The sequence below is a fragment of the Polypterus senegalus genome, chromosome 9 (genome assembly GCF_016835505.1).
Source record: "Polypterus senegalus isolate Bchr_013 chromosome 9, ASM1683550v1, whole genome shotgun sequence".
Lineage (NCBI taxonomy): Eukaryota > Metazoa > Chordata > Cladistia > Polypteriformes > Polypteridae > Polypterus > Polypterus senegalus.
This window is the reverse complement of record NC_053162.1, coordinates 71873321-71899850: the sequence shown is the minus strand read 5'-3', so window position 1 is coordinate 71899850 and position 26530 is coordinate 71873321. Positions and strand designations below refer to the sequence as shown.

The following is a 26530-nucleotide window of genomic DNA, read 5'->3' as shown; positions in this document are numbered from 1 at the left end:
CTTTTAGGCTAACTCTTTTTCAACAGTAGCTTTCTCTCCCATAAAGCTGCAACTGATGAAGTAGTCACTGTCTGCACAGTCGCTCAAATCCGAGCCACTGTAGTTTGTAACTCCTTCAGAGTTCTCATTGGTCTCTCACGTAGATAAGCAACATTTTTAAACAGTGTGGGACACGACCCAGACACAGACAGGTAGACATCGTTTTAAGCACCACACGCGTTTATTTACACCATACTATTTACAAGTGACACAGCACACAACCCAGTACTCCCCCAAAGTCCAGGCCTTACCACAATGCCTCTCTTCAGGTCCGCCTCCTCTCCTCTCCTGAGCTCTTGCCTTCTTCCTCCCGACTCCAGCCCTTGAATGGGGGGATTCAGCTTCATTTATATCCACCCGGACATGCTCCAGGTGTCTCCCACTGAGCTACTGCCAACACTCCCCGGTGTGCTGGAAGTGCCGGCTATGCACCCGAAAGCACTTCAGGTCTCCCTGGTCTTCTTACCCCCAGCACTTCTGCTTGTGACCATGGGCCCCTATAGGGTTGAGCTTCCATGCACCTTTCCCATGGACCCCATAGCCATCAGGGCAGTCGCCCCCTCATGGTCTGGAGGAGGCGGAATCCCTCCTCCGGTCCTTCCAGGTGTCGCCACAGTGCCCCATCGCCAGCGGCATGTCCCGCGAGGGCAGCTCTCCCACGAAGCGGGTCCTACTGCAAGTCCAGGGTCCAGTCGTGCAACACAAAAGGCAGAAATGGGGGCAGAGACGCTGCCTGGACACCACCACCTGGCGTCCTTCCATGCCACGCACAGGCTGGGCTCCCCCCCTCCGACCAGCACCCTGGAATTTGCCCTTTCGGCACCCCCTCCATGAGTTCCGTGCCCCCCTAGTTTGTGACATCAGACGGGACCACTTGCTTCCCCATCCCCTCAGCCAACTTTGGGGTTTCCCTCTGCCTCTGCAGAGGGCAGCCCTTCTCTGGATGTGAGCAGCCTGCCTCACGTCTTCCCTTATCAGAGGAACTGGCTCTGTTCCTTCGGTTCTTCATCTTTCTCTGGGACGCTGTGACGGTTTGGGTCTCCCTATTTGAGAGGTACAGACCCTATCCTGTCCGCATCCCTGTAGAGCAACGTGAGACCGATGCTGGCTCGGGGCATAGGGCACATGGACTCGTGGCACTCATCAGCCGGTATCTTGCCTGCCATCTTGCTCTCTCCCCCCAGACCACGCACTCGGCTTTCATGTCGCGTCCACTATCGGAGACCCCCCACTTGAATCCACTCACTTTCGTCACAGTTCTTTTCAGTAGGGCCTCCCTTTTCCTTTACAGTGCCCGTATTACTTACCTGCACCGCCGCGTCCCTCAGCCGAAGACTCCAGCATCACGCCAATCAGCCTACTGTCGCAGCGTCATCACGGACATGACCGCCTTCACCTCCAGCTCCTTCAATCCTCTACGGAGCACACGTATTACCTGCAAAAGCAACTCTGGGCTGAAGGCACTCCTCCAGCTTGTGCAGAACCTCGAGCAAGCACAGTCCATCAGCCAACGGTGGACTTACCTTTTGCTCAGCCACACCCGAGTTCTTGCCTTCTTCCTCCTGACTCCAGCCCTTAAATGGAGGGAGGCGGCCCATTTTATATCCACTCGGACATGCTCCAGGTGCCTCCCAATGAGCTACTGCCGGCACTCCCTGGTGTGGCGGAAGTGCTGGCACCCGGAAGCACTCCGGGTGTCCCTGGTCTTCTCCGGGTGTGGCGGAAATGCTGAGGGCTAGCTCTCTTCAGGCATTGGGCTGCCCCCTGGCGGTGACCATGGGCCCCTATAGGGTTGAGCTTCCATGCTCCTTTCCTGTGGTTCCCATAGCCACCAAGCTGGTTGCCCCTCGTGGTCTGGAGGAGGTGGAATCCCTCCTCCGGTCCTTCCGGGCGTGCCGGTTGGGTACCACACCCAGCCGCAACAGACATAAAGATATAAAAGAAAGACTGAGTAATTCATTCAACTTTGGGGCCACACAATATTGTGAAATCTGAATTATCAACCTATGCAAAACAAATGTTAGAAATAAACAGAGCATTTAGATCAACTTATTCAACTTTTTTAAACTAGAAAATGAAGGCTTTCATTGCCTGAATTCGTACTTAACACTTAATCCCAAATACAATACCAAAATACAGTACTAATTTCTGTGTTTTCCTTTATATTATAACACAACATGATATCCTCAACCCAATTTAACACAGTTCAATGTTAAAAGTCAAAATTTATAATATAAGTCAAATTAGACTGTTCTGGTTTTCAACTATAATTGTGCTAGGAAACTATTGTTGTGATGGTTTGGACACCTGCATGTCTATTGTTATTGTCTATTTGTCTTTTAAAGAAGAATGTTTTTCTATTAAGCAGTGTTTACCTGCAGTGATTATTGATGTACTCTTTGAGCCAGATAGATAGATAGATGACAATACAGCTCATGTGTGCATAAATGTGATTTTCCAGCATTGTACCCAGTGTAGGTGGGGTATGCTTCAGTTTCTTTATCCTCTGTTCGGGCATGTCAAAGTCGGATTGGCTGTAGTGTTCCACATTTCATGTATTTGCAGCAGCTCAATCTGGCCTTACAATTTTGAGGGGTGTTGAATCTGACTCTAATGAACTGTATAGTGTCATGTAAGTGAAGACACAATCTGACACAATTAAAATGTTTCATTCAGCTTTCCTAGTGATATTCAGATCTAACGGGCCAGAGGTATGGAATGAGAATGTACACTTGAATAAAGTGACTGCCAACTGCACAATGAACTGCATGCTGCAAAAGTCATTTGACTAGAACCAGGCCTTTAAAACCTTTGCAAATGCAGAAGAACAAAATAAGACATTTTATTTCATACATGCCTATATTCCAAGGAGTCTGGAAGCTTAGAAATAAATTAATGTGAATGGAATAATGCATTCTGATCATTCATTCATTCATTCATTGTCTTAAAGAGCAGCAAGAAGGCTTAAGCACAGAGGTCTGCCTGAATCGAGCAAAGCCTCAGCTGTCACTGCGATGTTTGTGCCGAGTGACTGGAAACTATGGAGTTGCGAAGGCTCTTCGCCTTGTTACTCAACCCCCAAATGCCCACACACCAACAGTAGCCCAAGAGATGGCGCAGAGCCCTTACTCTGTACAGCTGGCTAAGCTCCACCTGCCAATAAACAAGATATATTTAATAAGATTTTCCATGCCCCATTACAAATGAGAAACATTGTGGTTTTATTTAGACTCATAAAATTCTCTTCTCCATTCACTGCAGCTGCTTTGTGTAGTAATATTAATTAGCTGAAGAAAAATGATATACATAATGTTTCGTTGCACACACTCCTGTAAACAGGGAAAAGAAGAGGTGTGGGACTTGGGCCACACTCCCCACTACATCCCTTTTATACAGTGTGTAACATGTGCTCAAGCCTGTGTCCCAGGCTCCAAATTAATTAATTACAAGCTGTTCAGTAACAGCGATTGAAACAGATGTTCTGCAGTGAAGCTGCTCAAGTGCTATCACAGTATCCAAAGGAACTTTACAAAAAATCAAAAGTGCATTGAAAATGATGGTTTTATTATTAGGAAACTGGCAAGTTAAGAAGTGCACTCAGAGTCACTAACCAGGTCAATGAGGTCTTATGCCTTTTTTCCTACTTTTTCATCACCTAACTTGAACTCAAATTTCTTTCCATTTATTTCTCATGTTAAAAATCAACCAACATGATTTTTCTATAGCCTATCCTTCCATCCAGCCATTCTCTAAAACCAAGAGCAGTGTTACAGTAAAGCAGGACTGCCTACACCAGAAGGTATCGGATGCAAGTCAGGGGCAAGCCCTGGAAAGGGTGCCAGCCCATCGCAGGGTGAACACAGTCATCAATTTAGATTTGCCAATTCATCCTAGTTAGAAATTCTACTTGTTTATGTGTTTAAATTGTTTTAGCACTTTTGTTTTGGTTTTTGCTAATGGACGACTTCACTCTCAAAGTCCAAGGAGCAATCCTGGATATCAAGTGTTCAGTTTGAAATTATAGTGTGCTTTAGGTGAACAGGCTTCCTTTGATTGCAAAGCCAGCTCATCCATATATCTGCTTTACTGTTCATACAGTAAAAGCTCTATGATGATTTGTTCTTTTTGAAAGTGAAAAAAAGAATATTTTTATCTGTAATCACTCCTGTCAAATAAGAAGACCACAGGTGACCATAAGACAACAAGAACACATTAAAAACTAACAAAATATTTGTGGCTTATTCAATTTCAAATCGACCAATTTTCCAGAAATCCCATGCACTTCATTCTCAACAATTTCTGGAAACAAAAAAAATCAGCTGTATCTACAGTATGTTATCTAGGAGACACCCTGCAAAATTATTTTAAGATCAAAACTTTCCAAGATACAGCTAATTTTGTGAGGGGAGAGGTGTGTCAAATTTGACATGGCTTTAGTTTTTTCAGCAATTTCACAATACCATATCTCAAGAACTAAACCACCTAGCAGGCTCAGATTTTGCTTACTGGCACCTTTATAGGTATAGTAGGTAACAAAATCAAAATATTTGGTCCAGATGACACCCCGTGGTAAGAGCAGTCCTTCAAAAATGTAAAGAAAATATTTTGCATCTTTGGCTGTGCCATGTTCAGGCTTTCAGAAAACATACTTCTAACTGATACAGCCCACTGAAATGTTTTCCATGTTTAGAAACCTACACAGGGCTTTTCAAAAGATTAGAAACAAACAAGAAACTGTCAGGGTTTGACCAGTAAACCTGTCAAATGTGAAAAAATCATTTTGGGTCCAGTTTTCAGACCAGTTTAATGCACTTTGGGAATGTACAAAGCATTTTTAAATTATTTTTCCTGTATGCTACATGGTCCCTTTCTCAAAAAACAAGTCTTACTTTTCTTATGTGAATTTTTCATTATTACTTTCCATTCTAAACATGGGTTAAATTCACCATTTGTCAGCAATGATTATCATGAAGTTCTTCATCACTAACTTAGGTGTAGGATTAATAGAAAAAAATAAATCACCAAAGGCACATTAAGCACAACACACAAACAACAGCTGCTTGATTTATCATTAAATACAACACTAGTTATAATCAAATGTTAACATCTTGGTATTGCAGCAGCAGGAATGTGACCTATTTAATTTGTTTCAATCGAAGTACTGAGTGCAGGGCATCTTTGTCTTTAAGATGGTACTGCCCCCAGTGACTGTTGTAGGTGACTAAGCAGTGCAAAGACACACTGTAATGGCACCCAACAAATAACATCTCTAGACGGTCAATGGAAAGACTGTGGAGTAAAGTTTGGATGCATGAAAGAGATCAGGATGTCTGATTCCACTTCACTCATGCTACGAATTACAGCAATCCAACTTGTTTTCATCATACATACACCCCACATAGCCTCCAATAGGGCACTGGTCTAATGTAAGGGATGCATCTGATTCATCAAGGGTTTGTGATCGTGAGAGGGCAGAATCTCAGCTGCTGCTTCAGTGGTTAATATCTGGACAGTCAATTGATGGTCTTCACCAGACACCCAGTGGCATTCTCGAATAACAGGTACTCTTTTGGCCATGGAGAATCACATTCTCTGTTCGATAACATGAGATAGGACATTGTCAATTGATATGGAAAAAAAAGTTTGACATTTTTAATAACTTACTGTTTGAAAACTCAATTACTGACACATGGCGCTTTCAACCTATGTTTAGGATGGAAAAGAAACATGAAAGATTTGGATGAGAAAAGTATGGTTTGTGTTTTGAGGAAGACGGAACAATATAGAATAAATAAAAAACATTTAAAAAATTATGTGCACATTCTCATATGCCATTAGGGTGCACTGAAAATGAAATCCAAAATGATTTTTTGGATTTTAGAGATCTTCTGTTCAAACCCTGATACAGTTACTTTGCCATTTATTGTTTTTTTTTTAGAAAGCCTATATAGTTATTTGAATAAGAGGGAAAAAAATCAAAAGTCTATTTTGGTTACAAATATGTGTTTCTGAGGCCTAAACATAGTTAATCCAAAAACTCAAATTAAATTTTGGTCAATTTCAAGGGGCTGCTTTGACCATGCAGGGTCATCTGGACCAAATGTTTTAATTTTGTCACATGCTATACCATTTAATGTGCCAGCATGCAATGTCTGAGACTGCTCAGCGGTTTAGTTCTTGAGTCCGGATAAAATCAATACCCCTCTCTCCTCGTTAAACTGGCTGTATCTTGAAAAGTATTGATCTTACATCAAAAAAGTTTTACAGGGTGTCTCCTGATTACATGGTTACACCTGGTAATTTTTTCAGAATTTTTTGAGTCTGAAGTGCAGGGCCATTGGTTGATTTGACATGGAATGACTCTTGCTTTATTGATTACCTTTCAGTACAGTAGAAAACAATCTCCAGCTGAGTTATATCAGAACACGGACAAAGAGATAATGGTGTCGACAGAAGGTTTATTCTCACTGCCTGATTATTTCCATTCACATATTAGCAGGACTCACACATTTTATAGAAAAAACATGAAGTTTTGCATTTTTGTTAAACAAGCTTTTTGTCTGAATGCCCATTATCAAACATTCGTGCTTTCCATTTGATTTTTTGACAGAGGCGTTTCGTAAAATGAATGATACATTGTGCCCATTTTTGACCAGTTGGCCAAATATCTTATGTATACTGTAGTGCACAACACTGTTACATGAAACCCCTATAATAGTTTCATTGACTAGGTCTTTAGGATTCTTGACTGCTCATTTATGACAAAAACAGAAACAAAGATCCAGTCTGTAAAAATGCAGCAGTATAGAAAATTCAGTTCATTTGATGTTTAATTATATTTGTTTGACCATCCATCAATTATCCATCCCACTACATGGTCACAGAGATCTGCTGGAGCCAATACCAGCTAACACAGGGTGCAAGGCAGGAAACAAACCCTGGGCAGGGCGCCAGCTCACCGCAGGGTGCACACACACACAATTTAGAATTGCCAATGCACCTAACCTGCACGTCTTTGGACTGTGGGGGGAAACAGGAATAAACCCACACAGACACGGGGAGAACATGCAAACTCCACGCAGGGAGGACCCGGGAAGCGAACCCAGGTCTCCTAACTGTGAGGCAGCAATGCTACCCACTGCGCCACCATGCCACTCATTTGTTTGACCAGTCAATGATAATTCCTCAATATATGAAATCCAATAAAAGTAATGTTATAGTGGCACGTAGACATTAATTTTGGTCTTTTTGTTTGAAATTCTATTCATGCCCTTTGGAGGTTTTCCTCCGGGCACTTCATTTTCTTTCCCACAATCTAATGACACGCAGGTTAGTTTGACTGGTGGCTTTGACAGGGTGCAAGTGGATTTGGATCATGTGTAAGAGAGACAGAGAGAGATAGAGAGAGAGAGAATGTGTTCCATTATGGACTAGCACCCTGCCCAGAGAGGACTTCTGCCTTGCTACCAAGATAGGCTCCAAACCTTGTGGCCCCAAGTTGGATTAAACCACTGGGAAATGGAATATGGGCTTCAGTTGTACAAACTTTTACAAAAGAAAATTAGGAAAAAGAAAAAGCTCATTAGCCCTCTTCCACTATGCTACAGAAAGGGTTTACAGTAAACATCCAGATCATATCATTTAAGCACAGGTACTCAAACAGGGGCATTATTATAAACAGATTGTTTAAATGTGGTTTCATTTGACAAAACTCAGCATTGCAAGGGAGTAGCAGAGGCACCATATAAATGATTATTGCTGTGAGTGCTCCATTGCTTGGAATAACATCTGAATTTTATGATAACTACAGATCTTTAAGGCTTTTCCTTTGTTTCAATTCTTCCTTATTTTTAATATAGAATGGTAAATAAGATTTAAAAAAAAAAAAAAAGCAGCTACTCTTACTAAATAAGTAATTTGATTCTAACTTTTATACTTACTATTATATCAAATTTAGAATATGATGCTGTTTAGTATATAGTCAGATATGTGTGCTCCAGGATTCTGAAATGGATAAGCAGGTTATAAAATAGATGAATGAATAGCTGTCTTTGAGGAATTTGTTCTTCCTGTGACTGTGTGGACCTTGAATTCCTTCTAAATCCCCAAATATATCCATGTTAAATAAATTTACTTTTTAAAATAGTTTTGGCCGAGCAGATATCAGGTATGTACTGCTTGGATGATAAAGAAATAGAAACCTAAAATAATTTAAAAAATGAATAGATGTAATATTATATTACATACATTTTATAAATAATTTTTCTCATTGTTAGGGTCATGATAAGCAGCGGGTATGTGCGCAGAGCAGAAACTGAGACAGTTTAGAGCAGAAGTTGATCAAAGTGTATTTATTGTATGGCAAAGTGATTAGTTTTGCAGCTTAACATCTCCAGTGACCAAAGCTTAGTTCCAGATCTGGCCGCTCAGTATGTAGTGTTTGCAGATGTTTCCAGGTGCTTCAGCTTTATTCTACATTATATAAACATGCATGTTTAGGTTTGTTTAGTGACAATATGAGGGAGTTTGGGAGTAGGCATGCGTGTGCTCTGTGATGCACCATTGGTCCATCCAGTGTTGGTTTCTGCCTTGCCAGATGCTAGTTGACTATGTAATGAGTTAATGGAATTAGACAATACACACTCAGATATGGATACATACATATAATGTATGTGTGTTTTACAATATATGGTACAAATAGCACCTGTTGTATAATAATCATTAAATATTTGACTTTGCCCACACATCTGATTTTAGAATCCCAATGTAAATTTGCCATTAACAAAAACAAAATCACAAAAGTTATTGCTTAAAGTACATTCATTGGTCAGGCAGTGCAAAACTGTTTAATAAGGATACATTTGGTTTAATTTCTATGGCACAACACACACTGAGGAAACTCTTTGTAGTGCAAAGTAAATCAATGTTGTAACCAAACCCATTGTGAGTAGCTTCAGTCATAGATCAGTCATTAACATAAGCATTTGTAAACATCCATCCATCCATTATCCAACTCGCTATATCCTAACTAGGGTCACGGGGGTCTGCTGGAGCCAATCCCAGCCAACACAGGGCGTAAGGCAGCCCACTGCAGGCATTTGTAAACAGTACTACACAAATTTAGGGAAATTGACATTCATGTTTTAGTACTTGATATTGCCATCCTTTGTGTCAGTGGTTCTCAAACTGTGGGACGGGCCCCACTAGGGGGGTGCGAAGTAACAAAAAGGAGAACGCAAAGATGTGAAGAAAACAAGAATCAAAAATATGAAAAATATATCTATTGAAACCAAAACAAATGAACTTAAACTGCATTCTGATACTAGAAAAATAAATATATAGAGTTAGATAAATGTCGATAAAAGTTAAGTAGGTATAATAAAATATGCATCTATGATATATCATTAATTAAAAAACAACAAATTGATATTAGTGGGCTCTTTTAAAAAAAAACGTTAGGGGGGGGCGCGATTAAAACTGTTATGAAAACTCGGGTTGCAAATACTTTAAGGTTGAGAAATGCTGCTTTGTTTCATGTTCTTGAGTTGTTTTGCATCTTCATTTTTATGTAGCTTTTTCTAAGTACTCAGAGTCTAAATGTTTAACTTTCACCACTGAGGATGAGCTGGAGATGGTATCAGCATTTTTCCTTTTCAGGAAATGTCTGGAAACTGTGCATGGAAAATTGTTCCATTGATTAAAATCTAGAATGTCAAGTTTTCCCTTAAACAACAAGCCTGCTATAGCTAATAAATTACAATTCCTCTAGAAATTAATGTTTGCTTCAGAATTAAAATAAAATCTGCATCCACACACAAAGAAACACTTTAAACATGTGCTAGGGATGCAAGTCTAGTGAAAACAAATATATTCCTTTAAAATGCTCACCAATTTCCTTCAATATTCTTCTCATCAGATTACTGCCCTTTTCAAAAGCTGATTGGATTCTTGTTCTCAGTAAGCTGATGCCATCCAGCCAACCCAAAAGTGCATGAACAAAGCTCAACTCCCTAGGACATGGGGTGTGCAGCGACAGAATCAGGACAGTGGACAGAATGCTTTGAGAGCAAAGACATCCTGGAGAAGGTCTTTGCACAAATCTTACATTGATACTTCTTCTCATCAAAATGAGTCTGCAGGTTGGAGCAATCTGCGAATGCCCGAGGACCAGAAAAGGGCTTCTCTCCTAAAATGGCAATGGGAGAATTAAGCCTCTTTTTAAACAGTGCAATTGTGAGTTTAGTTTCTAAACATGTATAATTGATATTCCTTCTTTATAGCCAGTTACAGAAATAAAGTGAATCAACTTATATAAGATTAACTACTTTAGTCAGACTGGTATCCCATCAGGAATTGGTTCCTTCTTTATTGGGTTAAGCTCCAACCCCTACTTCCTGACTTCGATTAAGTACGTTTGATAAATGAATGGATGGATAACTACATTTATCAGTTGTGGACCCAGCCTGGACACAGACAGGCGGACATGTTGTAAATCATCACCACACGTTTATTATACACAAATATATACAATGTTCAAGTGCCACACAAACCCCAACACAGTCCTGGCCAACACACAATGCCTTCTCCTTCGGGCCACCTCCACTCTCTCTGCTTTGTCCTTCTTCCACCCGACTCTAGCCCTGAATGAAGGGAGACGGCCCCTTTTATCTGGTCCCGGATGAGCTCCAGGTGCTTCCCGGCATTCCCCCCTGGACAAGCCCCAGTGTGGTGGAAATGCCGGCTGTTCTCCCGGAAGCTCTCCGGGTGTCCCTCTTCTTCTTCCCCCCAGCACTTCCTGGTGTGGCGGAAGTGCTGAGGTTCAGGGTTCCCAAGGCATTGGGGTGCCCCCTGGCGGTAACCACGGGTCCCTACAGGGTTGGGCTTCCAAGCCCTCTACCCGTGGCCCCCAAAGCAACCAGGATGGCGGCCCCCATGTGATCCCAGATGGGCGCACGCCCACTTCCGGTCCTTCAAGGCGTCCCGGCTGGGTCGTCGCCCCTGGCATCCCTGACACAGTCCATACCTGCCATGCCCACCTAGTATGAGCTCAGGACAAAAGGAAACAAATAGAATCACAAGATTCTTTAACAACATTTCCTATTACAGTATTAGAAATGTATTACCACCCTCTGCAGAGTTTCTGTACAAAATGTTTGAATGTGCTATTGTAGACATTGGTGTTAAAAGTCACCATTCATTGCCAGCTTTTCAATGAATATCATTGAACATGAAAACAATTCAAGTGCTCATTAACGTGTGGCATTCATTTTGTTGCTCTATAAAATACACAGCTATATATTTTTCTTCTGCGGTGGGCTGGCGCCCTGTCAGGGTTTGTTTCCTGCCTTGCGCCCTGTGTTGGCTGGGTTTGGCTCCAGCAGACACCCATGACCCTGTAGTTAGGACATAGCAGGTTGGATAATGTATGGATAGATGGATATATTTTTCTTTGCTAGATATTTTTGGCAGTTGCAGGTAGTTTGACATTGAACTGTTGTTCAGAATTTTAAGCAGGGTCTGTATGCTCCAAGGTTGACAGAAATCAGCATGCCACTACTCTGTGTTAACATTTATTTATTTATTTTTTTTAAGTATTCATTGTTTCCCAGATGTTCATTATATTTACAAAAGTACTCTTCACTGGACATCATATTAATATCTGAAACATGTCCGTAAAGGATACATTGCAGGTTATTATAATATAAGCTACAAAATCTTACCTGTGTGGGTGCGGATATGTCCTTGCAAGGGTTGAGAGAAGGCCTTACCACAGAGCTTACACACACATGGTAGTGTGTGTGTGCGGATGTGCATCTTCAGTGCGCCCAGGCCGACATACTCCTTGTCGCAATACTTACAGTTGAAATACTTGCGACAATGCCACTCACACTGTAGCTGTCGGTGTTTGGCCAGACCAGAAAACGTGTAATAAGCCTTATGGCAGTCAAAGCATTGAAATTTGCCCTGGACACTGATGTGAAGATCTCTATGCTCCGATGGTGGGATGGGCCCTGGGAGACTACAGTTCTCTTTAAACGGTTCTGTAGCACAGCTCATCCCACTTCTGCAGATTTGGAAAGGAGTACAGTTCAGATTGCTAAGAGTATCTCGGAGAGCAGCACTGCCTACTTTGAAATGCTGCCAAGAGTCAGCAGGTTGATCAGCTCTAGCTGGGTCTGCATAATGGACCTGCATGTCACTTGTGATTTGAGCCTGTGGAGACACATGGGCTCCGCGCCTGGGCATTCATAGATTCAATGCCAGCAGTATTTGGTGGGAACTCACCATATGAAATGTGAGCGATTAGAGAGCTTTCAAAGGTCTTTGGAAAAGTGTTTCTGAAAGGAAAAAAAGCAAGGAATAACATGAATGTTACTTTACAATTGGGTTATATTACAGTGAAGCATGCAATTATTGGTGAATAAAAAATCTGAATGTATCAGCAGGAGTGTCCTCAACCTTAACAAGCATTTAAAGTCTGCACTTTTAGCCCTTGGTAATGATGTTTCTTGTACAATCAATCACAGCCCCAACCCTGATTTACATAACATTGTGTTCTCCCACTGACTTAATCCAATTAGTCACAAGGACTGGAGCTTTCTCTGCACCATCAGGTACAAGGCGGAAAACCCCAAACTGAATTGGATGGCCCGGTCATTACAGGACCCACTCACATACAACCTCTAGTTGCTAGTGCTCACATTCTTTTGTATACATTACTGAGACCACTGGTCACGGGGGCATCCTTCAGTGCTGCTCATGGTGCAGCAGAGATGACGCTGCCTTACTCCATACCTTATACTGTCATGATTTTTCTCTGGTTGAGTTTTCTGTCTTTATATGTATTGAGTGATTCCTTTCAGCTATTCAGGTCACAACGTCATTACTTATACCAGAATAGGTACCCAAAGTTTGTGACATTAGGATTAATGTTTTGTGTGGAATCTACAGTATATACTGTATATATAAAATTCTTTTTGTGTTTGAAACGGAAATTACGTATGACCACATTGACACAGAAGCAGATCCAGAGAGAAGGCTCGCTGATCAACGTATATGACAATCACAATTGACAGCCTCACAAACACCCGAACAACGTGCATACGTATGACCACAGGAGTCAGGTTACACAGACAAAGTGAGACAGAAGCAGATCGAGAGAGAAGGCTTGCAGGCTCGCTGATCAACGTATACGACAATCACAGTTGAGGGCCTCACAAACAGCCGAACAACGTGCTGAACAGAATTGAATTTGACGGATGCAGTATTCACAGGCTACCACGTCACACAGGCGTCAGGGTCTGTATATGGAGGGATTCAATTATAACATTGAAAAAGATTATTACCTACATCCAAAAGTTACAATAGGAGAAATGGACATCATGTGTGAGTACTGCCAAGCACAGAGGGTTACATTTGAATCACGTGGGATGTGTTGTTCGGACGGCAAGGTGAAATTAACACCTTTAAACCATCCACCTGAACTGTTGTTGTCTCTTATTTCTGGCGCAAATCCACATTCAACTAATTTTCTACAGAACATTAGAAAATACAATTCGTGTTTTCAGATGACATCGTTTGGCACTATGCCTGCTACTAAGGAGTCTGGCTTTATGCCGACATTTAAAATGCAGGGGCAAATCTATCATATAATTGGGTCATTAATGCCATTGCCTCATTAGAGCCACACATTTTTCCCTTCCACTCAGTGAGCAAAGCCACTGGGTAATCTGCTAGTAGTATATAAAGATTTAACCTACATAACAGCGTATTTGAGGACACATTTTTGGACAATACCACCCTCTCTCATTCCCCCACTACCCTGGCACCCTGCCCAGGATTGGTTCCTGCCTTGTGCCCTGTGCTGGCTGGGATTGGCTCCAGCAGACCCCCGTGACCCTGTGTTCGGATTCAGCGGGTTGAAAATTGGATGGATGGATGAATGTAATGCATGCATTTTCTTGCGCAGATTAAGATGTACGTTGACCACTTACTTAATAGATCTGGACTTGTCACTGACCATAGTGCCATCGTGCACATTCACAGCATAACATTATTCCTGGTAAGAATAGAAGAGGTAGGGAGACTTATGAAACTGACCATTTATTCAAAATGGCAAAAAATACTTTGAGTGACATTGATTTAGCATATAGGCAAAAAAAAAAGTCCAGTCTATTGCTTGATATGTACATTCAGTGTTGCGTATTGGGACCCTCGAGTGTGGAAAAAGATTTCATTTAGTAATAACGGAGCACTATTGTTACAACATGCATGGTTAAAATTAGGCTTTTTTCATTTAAGAATTTTATGAGAAACTATAGACGATATGAATCTGGCTTTAACCAGATGACCAATTATCAGGATTTGTGGCAAAGGTTTTCTTACCTATAAAAAGAAAACCTAATAAAGACAAATTTTATAAATCTCTACAGAATGGCTCGTCTCTCTTTTTTATTAGACTTTTTTCTTTTTATAGGTGAGAATTTTCCCCAAAGACATAACCATTGGCAGAATCAAACATAAATTATGTCGAGCTCCCTGAACTACTATAGTAATTCAAAGCGTCCCTTCTGTAAATCAGTGAAGGTTTTCTGCTGTTCCTTATTTCAAAACTATTTTTTAGAAAAAATAAAGCAAGCACAATGAACGAAATGTGTACAAAACGTGTTTCTCCCAGCGTTATATGTGAAAAAAGGCCCCCAAATAGCTGCGGATCAGCCTCTTCGGGTCGGTTAACAGAGCCCTGGAGATTCCCAAAGCAAGCTGCCCCAGTGAGACCAGCTTTTGTGAAGAGAGTTTGCACCTGCTGAACTCCTGCAGCGTTTGCAGTATGCAAGCAGAAACTTTTTTTTTATTTCAGAATTTTTTAAAAAGAAGATCTTATAGTAAAACTAAAGTAAAACAAGACGTCCCACTGTAATGGTAACACAGCGACCTGATTTTTTTCAGCACGTCAGAGAGAATTATGTGGATTTGTTCCACTGAGAGTTTGAGCATAAGCTCGGTCATCATTCAGAAAGTTGTCACGTTAAATTAGACGCATTCAGCTTGAAATGAACCACCCTTAAATCGATCCTTACCTTTTTTTGCGCATCCGGGTATAATTTGGCTTTTTCTAATTCAGGTGCTTCTTTACCGGAAAAGACCGTGGCATTTTTTATTTTGTTGTATCTCGCTTCGTTTTCTGTCCGCTGAAAGAACCACAGTAACAGGAGGCACAGAACAGCCCTGCCGGTTGAAATCAGATGAGTAGGAGGATGAATCAGTAGCGGGTATCCCCTGCCTGCCTTGGCTTCATATACTCCAGCAGAGTAAAAACGAGTCAGGTGCAGAAAGGATCAGTGCTGATTAGCATAAACCTCCAGCGGACCAATTGGGGTGAAAGGACAAGTATACGGGGCGAAACTTCGGCGTGCCTGTTGGCATACTTCCCAAAACAGGTGCAGCCCGCGCGCAGGATAAAGTGTGGGAATTTCGTCCCAACTGGCAAGCACACTAAAGTCGACGCGATGGCGCAAATACAACACCACGTTAGTGTATTTAATAAGTGAAAAGTCAAAATCCTCCGGTAATAACGAGAACTGTATGATTTAGAACTTTCTTTTCTCCTTAGAGAAATTAAGTGAGTAGTATTGAAGAGCTTGTTGGGCTGAACAGCTTGTTTTTGTCAAAATGTTCTAATGTTCTTTTATTTGTATTTAGTTTGATGAAACACATTTATAGCCGCGCATAATAATTTAATACGCGTTGTTCACCTTTGTATATATCTACCTGTCTTCTTATGTTTGGTTTTTCGTTAGGGTTGTGTGGATCCCAAGTCAATTGGCGGGTACGGTCTGGCCCTGAACGACTGACTTTTATGTACCAGCAGCTTCCCCCCCTCAATTCTCACTTCAAAATTGTCACCTTTAGGCTTGGATTAAAAGGAAATGTGAAATCTATGATCAGGTGAGACACCCTCAATATTGTCGTGTTTTCAAATCTATTATATACATTTCTTTATTCGTTTACAAATATTGCAGGGAACCAATGACCTTGTACGTTTAATTATTGACGAACAACATACTTTTGTAACCCAGCTCACAAATCCACGGAGGTGGCGCAGTAGTAGTACTGCTGTCTTCCAGTACGAAGATCTACTGTTAGTGTCGAGGGCGCTTTGTCTAGTGAGAAAAGCGTTATATAAGTGTAAAGAATAATAAGGAGAAGAAGAAAACAATCGATGATTCAGATGTTGGTTTCAAGTAATAATCTAAAGTTGAGTAATCAGAAGGCACAGAAGACCCAGCCACAGGGGATGCACAAACCAGTGTGTTTCTTTGTGCCGGTACCAAATTGGTAGGGTTACGTCAGGAAGGGCATCCGGTGTAAAATCTTGCCAAATCAACTATACTGGCGTAAACTGGGCTACTGTTGGCCGAAGGAGAAGAAGAGGGGGGAGACGTGTCCGGAGGCAGGAGGAGAGGAGGAAGGTAAAGAGAGTGGAACTGATGGTAGGAACTTTGAATGTTGACAGTATGACTGGTAAGGAAAGAAAGTTAGCAGATATGATGCGCGTACAAGAGACTAAGTGGAAGGTGAGTAAGGGCAGGTGGATTCAAATTGTTCTATCATGGTATGGATAGGAAGAGAAGTGGAGTAGGGGTTATTCTGAAGGAACGGTATGTTGAGTGTTTTGGAGGTGAAAAAAGTGTCAGACAGAGTAATAATTATGAAGCTGGAAATTGGAGGTGTGATGATGAATATTTTTAGTGCATATGCCTTGCAAGTTGGGTGTGCAGTGGATGAGAAAGAAGATTTTGGAGTGAGTTGGATGAAGTGATGAACAGTGTAACCAAGGGACAGAAAGTGGTGATTGAAGTGGATTTGAATGGGCATGTTGGTGAAGGGAACAGAGGAGATGAGGTGGTGATGGGTAGGTATGGTGTCAAGGAGAGGAATGAAGAAGGTCAGAGGATAGTGGATTTTGCCAAAAGGATGGGCATGGCTTTGGTGAATATGTATTTTAAGAAGAGGGAGGAACATAGGGTTACGTACAAGAGTGGAGGAAGACGCACACAGGTAGATTACATCCTATGCAGAAGAGCCAATCTGAAGGAGATTGAACACTGCAAAGTGGTGGCAGAGGAAAATGTAGTTAAGCAGCATTGGATGGTGGTCTGTAGGATGACGTTGGAGATCAAGAAGAGGAAGAGAGTGAGGGCAGAGTGAAAGATCAAATGTTGAAAGTTGAAAAAGAAAGACTGTAAGTTTGAGTTGAGGGAGAAAAGGACCTGTACCGATTGGCCAGACAGAGAGACAGAGCTGGGAAAGATGTGCAGCAGGTTAGGGTGATAAAGGACAAAGATGGAAACATACTCATAAGTGAGGAGAGTGTGTTGAGCAGATGGAATCCAGAGTATTTTGAGAGGCTGATGAATGAAGAGAACGAGAGAGAGAAGAGGTTGAGTGATGTGGAGATAGTGAATCAGGAAGTGCAATGGATTACCAAGGAGGAAGTAAGGACAGCTATGAAGAGGATGAAGAATGGAAAAGCAGTTGGTCCAGATGACATTCCTCTGGAAGCATGGAGGTGTTTAGGAGAGATGGCAGTGGAGTCTTTTAACCAGATTGTTTAATGGAATCATGGAAAGTGAGAGGATGCCTAAGGAGTGGAGAAGAAGTGTACTGGTGCTGATATTTATGAATAAGGGGGATATGCAGGACTGTAATAACTACAGGGGGATAAAATTGATGAGCCACAGCATGAAGTTATGGAAAAGAGTAGTGGAAGCTAGGTTAAGAAGTGAGGTGATGATTAGTGAGCAGCAGTATGGATTCATGCCAAGAAAGAACACCACAGATGCAATGTTTGCTCTGAGGATGTTGATGGAGAAGTTTAGAGAAGGCCAGAAGGAGTTGCATTGCATCTTTGTGGACCTGGAGAAAGCATATGACAGGGTGCCGCAAGAGGAGTTGTGGTATTTTATGAGGAAGTCGGGAATGGCAGAAAAGTATGTAACAGTTGCACAGGATATGTACAAGGGAAGTGTGACCGTGGTGATGTCTACGGTGGAAGTGACGGATGCATTTAAGGTGGAGGTGGGATTACATCAAGGATCGGCTCTGCACCCTTTCTTATTTGCAATGGTGATGGACAAATTGACAGACGAGATTAGACAAGAATCCCCGTGGACTATGATGTTTGCTGATGACATTGTGATCTGTAGTGATAGTAGGGAGCAGGTTGAGGAGACCTTGGAGAGGTGGAGATATGCTCTAGAAAAGAGGAATGAAGGTCAGTAGGAACAAGACAGAATACATGTGTGTAAATGAGAGGGAGGTCAGTCAAATGGCGAGGATGCAAGAAGTAGAGTTGGCGAAGGTGGATGAGTTTAAATACTTGAGATCAACAGTACAGAGTAATGGGGATTGTGGAAGACAGGTGAAAAAGAGAGTGCAGACAGGGTGGAATGGGTGAAAAAGAGTGTCAGGAGTGATTTATGACAGACAGATATCAGCAAGATTGAAAGGGAAGGCCTACAGGATGGTAGTGAGACCAGCTATGGTATATGGATTGGAGGCGGTGACACTGACCAGAAAGCAAGAGACAGAGTTAAAGATGCTAAGATTTGCACTGGGTGTGATGAGGATGGATAGGATTAGAAATGAGTACATTAGAGGGTCAGCCCAAGTTGGACAGCTGGGAGACAAAGTCAGAGAAGCGAGATTGTGCTGGTTTGGACATGAGCAGAGGAGAGATGCTGAGTATATTGGGAGAAGGATGCTAAGGATAGAGCTGCCAGGCAACAGAAAAAGAGGAAGGCCTAAGAGAAGGTTTATTTGTGGATGTAGTGAGAGAGGAAATGCAGGTGATGGGTGTAACAGAATAAGATACAGAGGACAGAAAGATATGGAAGAAGATGATCCGCTGTGGCAACCCCTAATGGGAGCAGCCTAAAGAAGAAGAATAAGATTCAGAAGGCACAGAAACAATACAAGGCGAACAGTCATGAATAGAATGTATTTATAATAAGGCAGGGAATGCCTCTAAAATCACATCCCCCAATGCCATGAAAATTATTCTGCAAAATTGTATTTATTTTTGGAAGGTTCTCATATCGTTGACTGAAAGGTTTTGAAATTTTTGAATTTGTGTGTGTTGGTAGCGGGGGATTTAATATGTTGTAACTGTACACCGGTAGTAGGACTGGTCTCTGTTTATTCCTTGACATGTTATGCTAAATAATTTAGCTCTTTGGTTCTTTTTTAGCTGTGAGCTGATGATTCCTTTACTACACAAAAAATATGTTTTGATGAAAACTACGACGATTATTCTGAAGATGATGACATTTTTCTATCTTTGACAATTTTTTATTGCCCTTATAGAAACGTATGTCTGAAGGAAGGTACTTTGAAAAACAAAGGGTCCTCAAACTCAAGGGAAATTCATAAGTGAAATGACAGATACAGTCTTCAAAACGTTTTCAATCAGTCTTTTCATATGTTCATCCTTATATCTACATTGTAATTGAGCCAAATGAAATTATCAAAATAAAATTTGAATGTTTACCTCTGGTTATTGTTTTGTAAATATGTGTGCAGGTCTGTCAGATCATTCCAATAGAACACATATAAAAATATAATGCACAGTTAAGCACAAACAGAACTATTGAGGCAAGGCAGAGCTGCAGTGAAGAAATACAAAGAGGTCTTAAGCAGAAGAAGTTAAGTAAGGGTAAAATACCAGATGAAGAGATTCAGAAAGAACTTAATGAACTGATTTCGGTGAAGTTATGGGACTATAAATGTCACAATCATTCAGGTAAACAATGATCACCACTAGGGGAATGGAAAGGAAGACTGGCTTAGGATGAATCAGCATAGTCTTCACAGACACGCTCATGTGTGCATCCATTAATGAACTTTAGTCCTTCCCTGCCTTTTTGGTGTTTGGCTGACCAGGTGCACATTTCTTTTATTTTCAAAAAATAGAACATTACAATGGCATAATCCTGAATTAAATAATAATAACTTAACAGATACAATTATTTACTGCAATGTGAATAGAAAGGAGAAAAATCATTGAACATTGGATCATACAAATCATTTATCTTTAGATAACCTTATAACTTTGAACATCAGATGCTCAACTATGGAAGATAAAATTGCTTAGAAAGTGAGGTTTAAAGGTAGATTCAGATTTTCATAAGTCCCACATGGCTTTAAAATGTCATCTTCCTGATTTATTTATGGTGTAGTATCCATTCTACTTAGCACAGGGTCACTGATGGTCTTCTGTGGTTGCCCTAGTAAATGCCTATCAGCAATTCTTCTGTCCATCCATATGTTATCTGTATCTGGTTTGTCCAATTCAGGGTAGGAAGGACTAGAGTTCAGACAGACAGAAACCACTCTTGATCAAGGTATGCATGGCAGAGCACATGCATGAACACATCCATTCTGAATTTACATTACAATTTAACTTAACACTAACATCTTTAGAATGTAGGACATAAACTTAAGTACCCAGAGGAAAACACACACAAGCAAGAGAAGAGCATGTACTGTAAATGCTACACAGCCAGTGGCTGGACCAAGGATTTAAGGCCATTTTCCTAAACAATAATGCATTTTGTGGAAAGATAAGAAGGGGAAATACCATTTTAACTAGTGACACAAAGGTGAGAAAACTCTGTATCTGAATAGATTACACCAGGAAGTGTCGTCAGAGGGAGCCTGTCCCATATTAAACTTTAGTATACATTTAAAAAAAAACAACTAGAACAGTGGAAAATTTTCAGTATCATTTAATAATTTATTTTTTAAATAATTTTATTTGTTTTCTTCTTTATTTTCATTCCACTTTTGGGTGTAGCTTGGCAAGCTGGACAGAACAGGCCACCCTATTGTCAGTAGGAATATTCAGATGTTTCCTGGGCCAGCAGAGATACAATGCTATTAGCATGTCTTAGGTATACCTCTGGGTCTTCTCCCTGTGGGCCATATTGGGGACACCACCAGGTAAAGACTGAAGGTTGGGCAGCAGGTAGGCAAGAGTTAGATATTACTAAGAAGTATATATACTTAAAAAAACATAAAAAGTTGGCTTTACAAATAAACATAGTTATTTAATAGTATATTGCATACATACAGTATGATACTTTTTTAATAGGATCAGGTAAATGTTGAAATGCTTGTCTGCCATCTAGTGTCAAAAAAGGTAATCTCGCACTTTCATTTTTATACAACTACCAATTTCAATTTTGCCTAAGGAACTACTTTGACAAATAAATATTAAGTTTTTCAAACAGATGAAACAGTTTTACATAGTAGTTACTTTGTGAAGACATTGGAATTCCATGTAAAAATTCATAATAATCTAGATTAAAGATGGATGATTAACACACATGAAGGATGAAAACAGCATAAAGGGATTAATAAGAAACACAAAGCAACATATATTTGCAGTGCCTGAATTCTGCAGAAATCCAGCTTCCAAAAGTAATCAGATTGCATCCTGTTTGAATCATCTTTGATTACTGCTTGTGCCACTGCTGACACATAAATTAGGAAAAAAAACTCTGCAGTACAGAAATAAGAGACCTATGCTACAGAACTTCACCATTCCACGCTGAGGTCAGTGCAGCAGATATGTTATAAAATTTCTTCTTATCAATGAACCTCAATGAAGCAATTCCAGAACTTTAATCCTGTAAATACTTCATGCCAAGATCTTCAGTATGTTTTAATTTGTCTTGGTGAAAAACAGTTTCTGCTTCAATTTCTTCACTGACTCTGGGTCATTGGTTTATAAGACTTTTTTTTTTTAATTCATTTGAATTCAATCTTCCTTCCAACTGCACAGTATTTCCCATGCCAATGGCACACAGACCCAAAGTATATAACATGCATCTGTGTTTAAAGTTCTTTTCTTCTCCTTTTTTCTGTTTTAATCCAGATGCATCTTCTGTGGATGTGGCCAAAAAATCTTCGTAATATGTTTCCACTTTTCTCTAAAAAGAATTGCTTTACACACCTTAGATATTGACTTTTACTTCTGAGGTTGTACAATAAGTACCTTTTCCTTTAAGAGGACTTGTCTAAACTTTGCCCTACAGGTCTGTACTCTAAGGGAAGCTAAACCTTCTCAATGGGCTGTTTTACACATCTGACTAGTTTGCAGTTTATTATTTTTTCTGCATCTTTTCCAATCTTGCCTTAATGTTTCTTATTGATGTTTGTTTGTCACAGTGTAAAATATACAATTTTATGTTTGATGCCCTCAGTTGTTTTGAGGTCTTATTCAGTAATGATGGGCATGTTATACACTGAACATGCTGAAAATTTATGGCCTAAAAATTTGTTTTATGGTTATAAAAAATCCTTAGAAAAAAAGCAAAAAAACAAAACAAAGCAATGCTACGTTTTGTAAAATTTCAAGGTGTTGACAAGAGGCCATTCAGCTCAACCAATTCTTACCAAAGGGGGGAGATGAGTGTCCAAAAAGTACTGCTACCTGCTGCACTGCTGGATAACTTATTTCATGCATTCCTAGCTCATGTGAAGGAGTACTTTAAAATCTGTGCAAGACTTTCCTGTCACCAATGTTGACTCGTGCCATCATGTTTTTGTTTGAAGTCCCTTCTTAATTTTAAACACCTCTTTTATGTGTCTTCTTCAGCGCCATTTGCTTAAATCTGAACAGGTACAGCTCCTGCAGTCTTTCCTCAAAGCTTGTACCTTGCAGTCCTGGAGTCAGCCGTTATTCTTTTCTTGACATTCTCTTCCATTCATTTTTTATTAATATGGAGACAACATTAGCACACACTTTTCCCTTAATTCTAACCCAGCCTAAAACTGTACTGACACACCATTCTGTGTAACCCAATATCCATATCAGTGTACAATTAAGGTAACACATCCATATTTAAAACACACCCCAGTATTTGCACATGTGTAATTTCTTAAATATGATTTAAAATCCCTTTGCACAAGTGAACACATTACAGTAAATGTAAAAACTTGGGCCACCTCAAGTAAGTGTACATAAACACCCCACACCAATTCACACAAAGTAACCCCTTTTCAAGAAAAGACAAGTCAAGGGAATATTTTTCCCATTTAATTATATTCCACACATTTATTCTAATACTTATCATAAATTAATACAACTGCTTCAGTTTTATCAACTCCTCATCTGATCACTTATAGATTATAATCCAAGTCAGAGCACACCCTGACCCCATGTGAGCTGACTGAACCTGTAATGGTGTTTCAGGCTTTATGGTTAACAGTAGTTCCAGTCAAAAGCTTTTCCAATTAGAAAGTGCTGATATTTTGGGACTAACTTGTGCTTTTGTTCCATTTTTGTATGTAGAAAAATTTGGTCTGATGTTTGTCCAATAACTGACGTAGACTGCAGAGTATGTTGGGCAGGTACACAAAGTGTTTTTTACTGCTTAAACAATTACAGGCACAAAAGTATCCCTGTCGGATGGGTCAGGTGTTAAGGAAGAAGAAAATAATGAATTAATTTAGATATTTAAATTGACACCAATGTGCAGCATTGTATTAGAATAATGAACATTTTGGAAAAAGTATCCACAACCACTTGAAATCTTACCTACAGACTGCACAACATAACTGCAAGTTTGCTCATGCTGTGCTTCACATTATATAGAGTTTGTAAAACTGTTAAGACATCTTCTTCTTATATAACATGCTACTGCGGCTGTCCATTTGTCTGTCCAGGATATTAAATTACCTGTAGCTCGCAAATCATTTGATCTATTGACCTGAAATTTGGTACATATATACTTTATGACCTCTATTGTCCGCTTTTGTGGTGATAATTTTTATTTCTCTTTTTACTTTTATTTTATTGTAGAATCAGCTCTCAGCAGCGGCCAGCAGAGGGGCCGTGCAGTGCATGTGTACGGGCGCCGCTCTCATTCCCTACCACCTTCACCGTCACTTACCCTACCTCTACGTATCTTAAATCATTCTTGAGGCAGATTGAAGACTTGAGTGCCAGCTTAAGTGAAAATTTAAACGTATTAAGTAATTGCAACACAAACACTGACTTAATCAGTTTTAACACAAAAAGATGCCAATGAAAGAAGAGAAGAAATGGACAGCTAGGGTGGAGAAAAGAAGAGCTGCTCAGGAAACAGCAAGCGGAACAACCTCTGAACAAACGAATGGTAAAGGTACAGAGAAAGAGGATGAAAACTAGGAATGCTCAAGTCAAGTGTATTCACTGCATGTTATCATGCAGTTTGCTGATACTGGTTTAATATAATTACAAAAACACTTCTTAGTAATTAATGGCAAGTTGATTGGATGCAAGAATATAGAATTGTGATACATCAGTGTCATCAGCCATGACATTTTCATTTTGTTGTGCAATACTGCCAATAAATCTTGCAATTAACTTCTTCATGTATCTGAAAATATTTTATTCACACAGAATTCATGTTCAAGTGCTTTTAACCAGGTTAGAACACAAAAATGCACACACGAACACAGCAAGCCAGGTCTGCATTAAACATTCTGGACTGTAAAACTTTTGTTTAAAGACTAAAGACTACAGTGAAACAAAAGTGTTGCTTTTTGGATGACCAAAGGTTAGGCTGGTGTGTGCAAGCAGGGAACTTAGTGTACAAATGGCAAAGAGGTACCAACAGACACAAGTTCCCAAATTTTCAATGCAGCGAGGTATGATTGTTTTGTTACAAACTAGTTACAGCTGTGGCTCATGCAAATCTTGTAAGCAAGCCTTGATATTGATTACCAAGATAACTAAGTAACATGTCAGTATCAAAATGCAGAATATCTTAATTGTTTAATGTAGAAAAATTTACAAGCATACACTGCATTTCTATCTCATTAAGGAAACTAAGCACCAATGTATGAAAAATGGACCTGTCTAAGTTTACATGCAAGTCTTCAAAAAAAAAAAAACACATACCTCAAACCCCAACCACACACACAGACGGACATCTTGGTCCTACCAAACAGATACTGTTCATCATTTAAGGAAGAACACATCTCATGTTCTTCTATGCATCCAGGCAAATGGTATATTTCATCTTCACATCATAAAACAAGTTTGTAATTATGCAGGCCTACTACTGTCACAGAAATCACATTTTCCAATTCCATATTTCATAACCCTTACTGATGGAAGTATTCAAATTTAATTAAGAAAGAGCACTCTGACATAAGAAAGGTGGCAGCGAAAATATGTACAAAGCAGTCAGTTTTTTTTTCTGCTCAAAAGCACGTCTCTTTTTGTTTTTTGTTAAGTTGTGATAGAGATAAACAAGAGGATGTTGTTGCAACTCTCAAAAGCCAGTTATAAAAACACAGATTTGAAGAGGTTGTGGTGATGAAAGCAATGCACTGGTGACTATGCTAAAATGCAGCCAACTGGCTGCGTCAGATGTATAGAACTGAGCACTGCCCGTTCTGCTAGGCACCTAAGGCTCATTAAGACAGCAGATTTAACAAGAATGCAGCTTCACCAAACCTCATTCTACATTCTAAACTACGTGGATGAACTGCAGTTTGTACCAATCTCAACATACTGCATGTTTGATTTGTTAACAAAGGTGTAATGGACAAAATAATGCACCTATAAGAAAGCACCGATTTTGTAACTGGAAGTGAGAAAAGATTCATAGAAGATTAAAACTAAAACATTCACAGTCAAAAAGATCAAAATGAAAATTTATTTTAAGATTTTGCACATAAACAACAAGCAAATGGTGAGATTTTTTCAATAGATTGTGCTGCCAAATTGTCATCTATGTACATTCTTGCAGTCTTATTGAAACAATTTTGTTTATATTTAAAAAAGTCACCATATCTTAAATTCAGAGTATAAAAACTTTTATTCTTTTTTCTGAATCATTCATAAACATTTTTCATATGTATCTTTATGGTATTTAAACTTAAGAATTTTGTTTTTTTACTTTTAAAAATGCAACAGAACTGATAAATAAAACTGTTCCTTTTGGATTACATTTCAATACAAAAATAACCAAAAATTCAAATTGTAAATGTAATGGAGAAAAATAAAGATTTTATTAATATATATATTTTTTATTTTATTAATTTTATTGCAATCCATACAAAGCAATCAAGTTTTTACAAAAAGAAAAATTGAGTTTTTATTTTGTTTATAATATTGTAGAAAAAATTAAAAAGGTAATTAACAGTCTTACAAAAACAGTTTTATGTTGCTAATATTTGACCTTTTTACAAAAGATGCTCTGAACATAGGTATTGAAAATGTACCCACATTTTGGATGTATGAAAATAATAAGTGATAATAATAATTAGTAATATTACTGGAAGTCCTGCATAGCAACATATTAACCCATCAAAAGCCATGTGTTACTGGAGGACATACGTTCATTCATCTTCACCTCCATACATATCGGCAAGAGTTTTGAAGCGGGGTCCCCATTGATTTAAAGAATCACCTCCTGAGAAGAACCAGCCT

At 39.7% G+C, this 26530-nt stretch overlaps 1 protein-coding gene and 1 long non-coding RNA gene across 2 annotated transcripts in view; one reads left to right on the top strand and one right to left on the bottom strand.

Annotated features, from left to right (window-relative positions):
- LOC120535419 overlaps positions 1-23947 on the top strand; it is a 56321-nt gene extending 32374 nt beyond the window's left edge. The window contains exons 3-4 of the long non-coding RNA XR_005634898.1: positions 15840-15987; positions 23909-23947. This is a non-coding gene — a long non-coding RNA (uncharacterized LOC120535419). The remainder of the gene's footprint in view (positions 1-15839; positions 15988-23908) is intronic.
- Positions 9510-15305, bottom strand: LOC120535418 (zinc finger protein SNAI2-like). Its single transcript, XM_039763252.1, has 3 exons — positions 15120-15305; positions 11760-12377; positions 9510-10225 (listed from the first exon to the last, which is right to left on the bottom strand). Exons 2-3 carry the CDS (start codon positions 12283-12285, stop codon positions 10050-10052), a joined length of 702 nt encoding a protein of 233 aa, XP_039619186.1. The 5' UTR covers positions 12286-12377; positions 15120-15305; the 3' UTR covers positions 9510-10049.
- Positions 23948-26530: the final 2583 nt, after the last annotated feature.

Coding starts and splice junctions, on each gene's coding strand:
- LOC120535418 (XM_039763252.1), bottom strand. CDS start 12,285: ATGCCCAGGCGCGGAGCCCATGTGTCTCCACAGGCTCAAATCACAAGT. Junction 10,226..11,759: donor ACATATCCGCACCCACACAG/GTAAGATTTTGT, acceptor TTGCCATTTTAG/GAGAGAAGCCCTTTTCTGGT.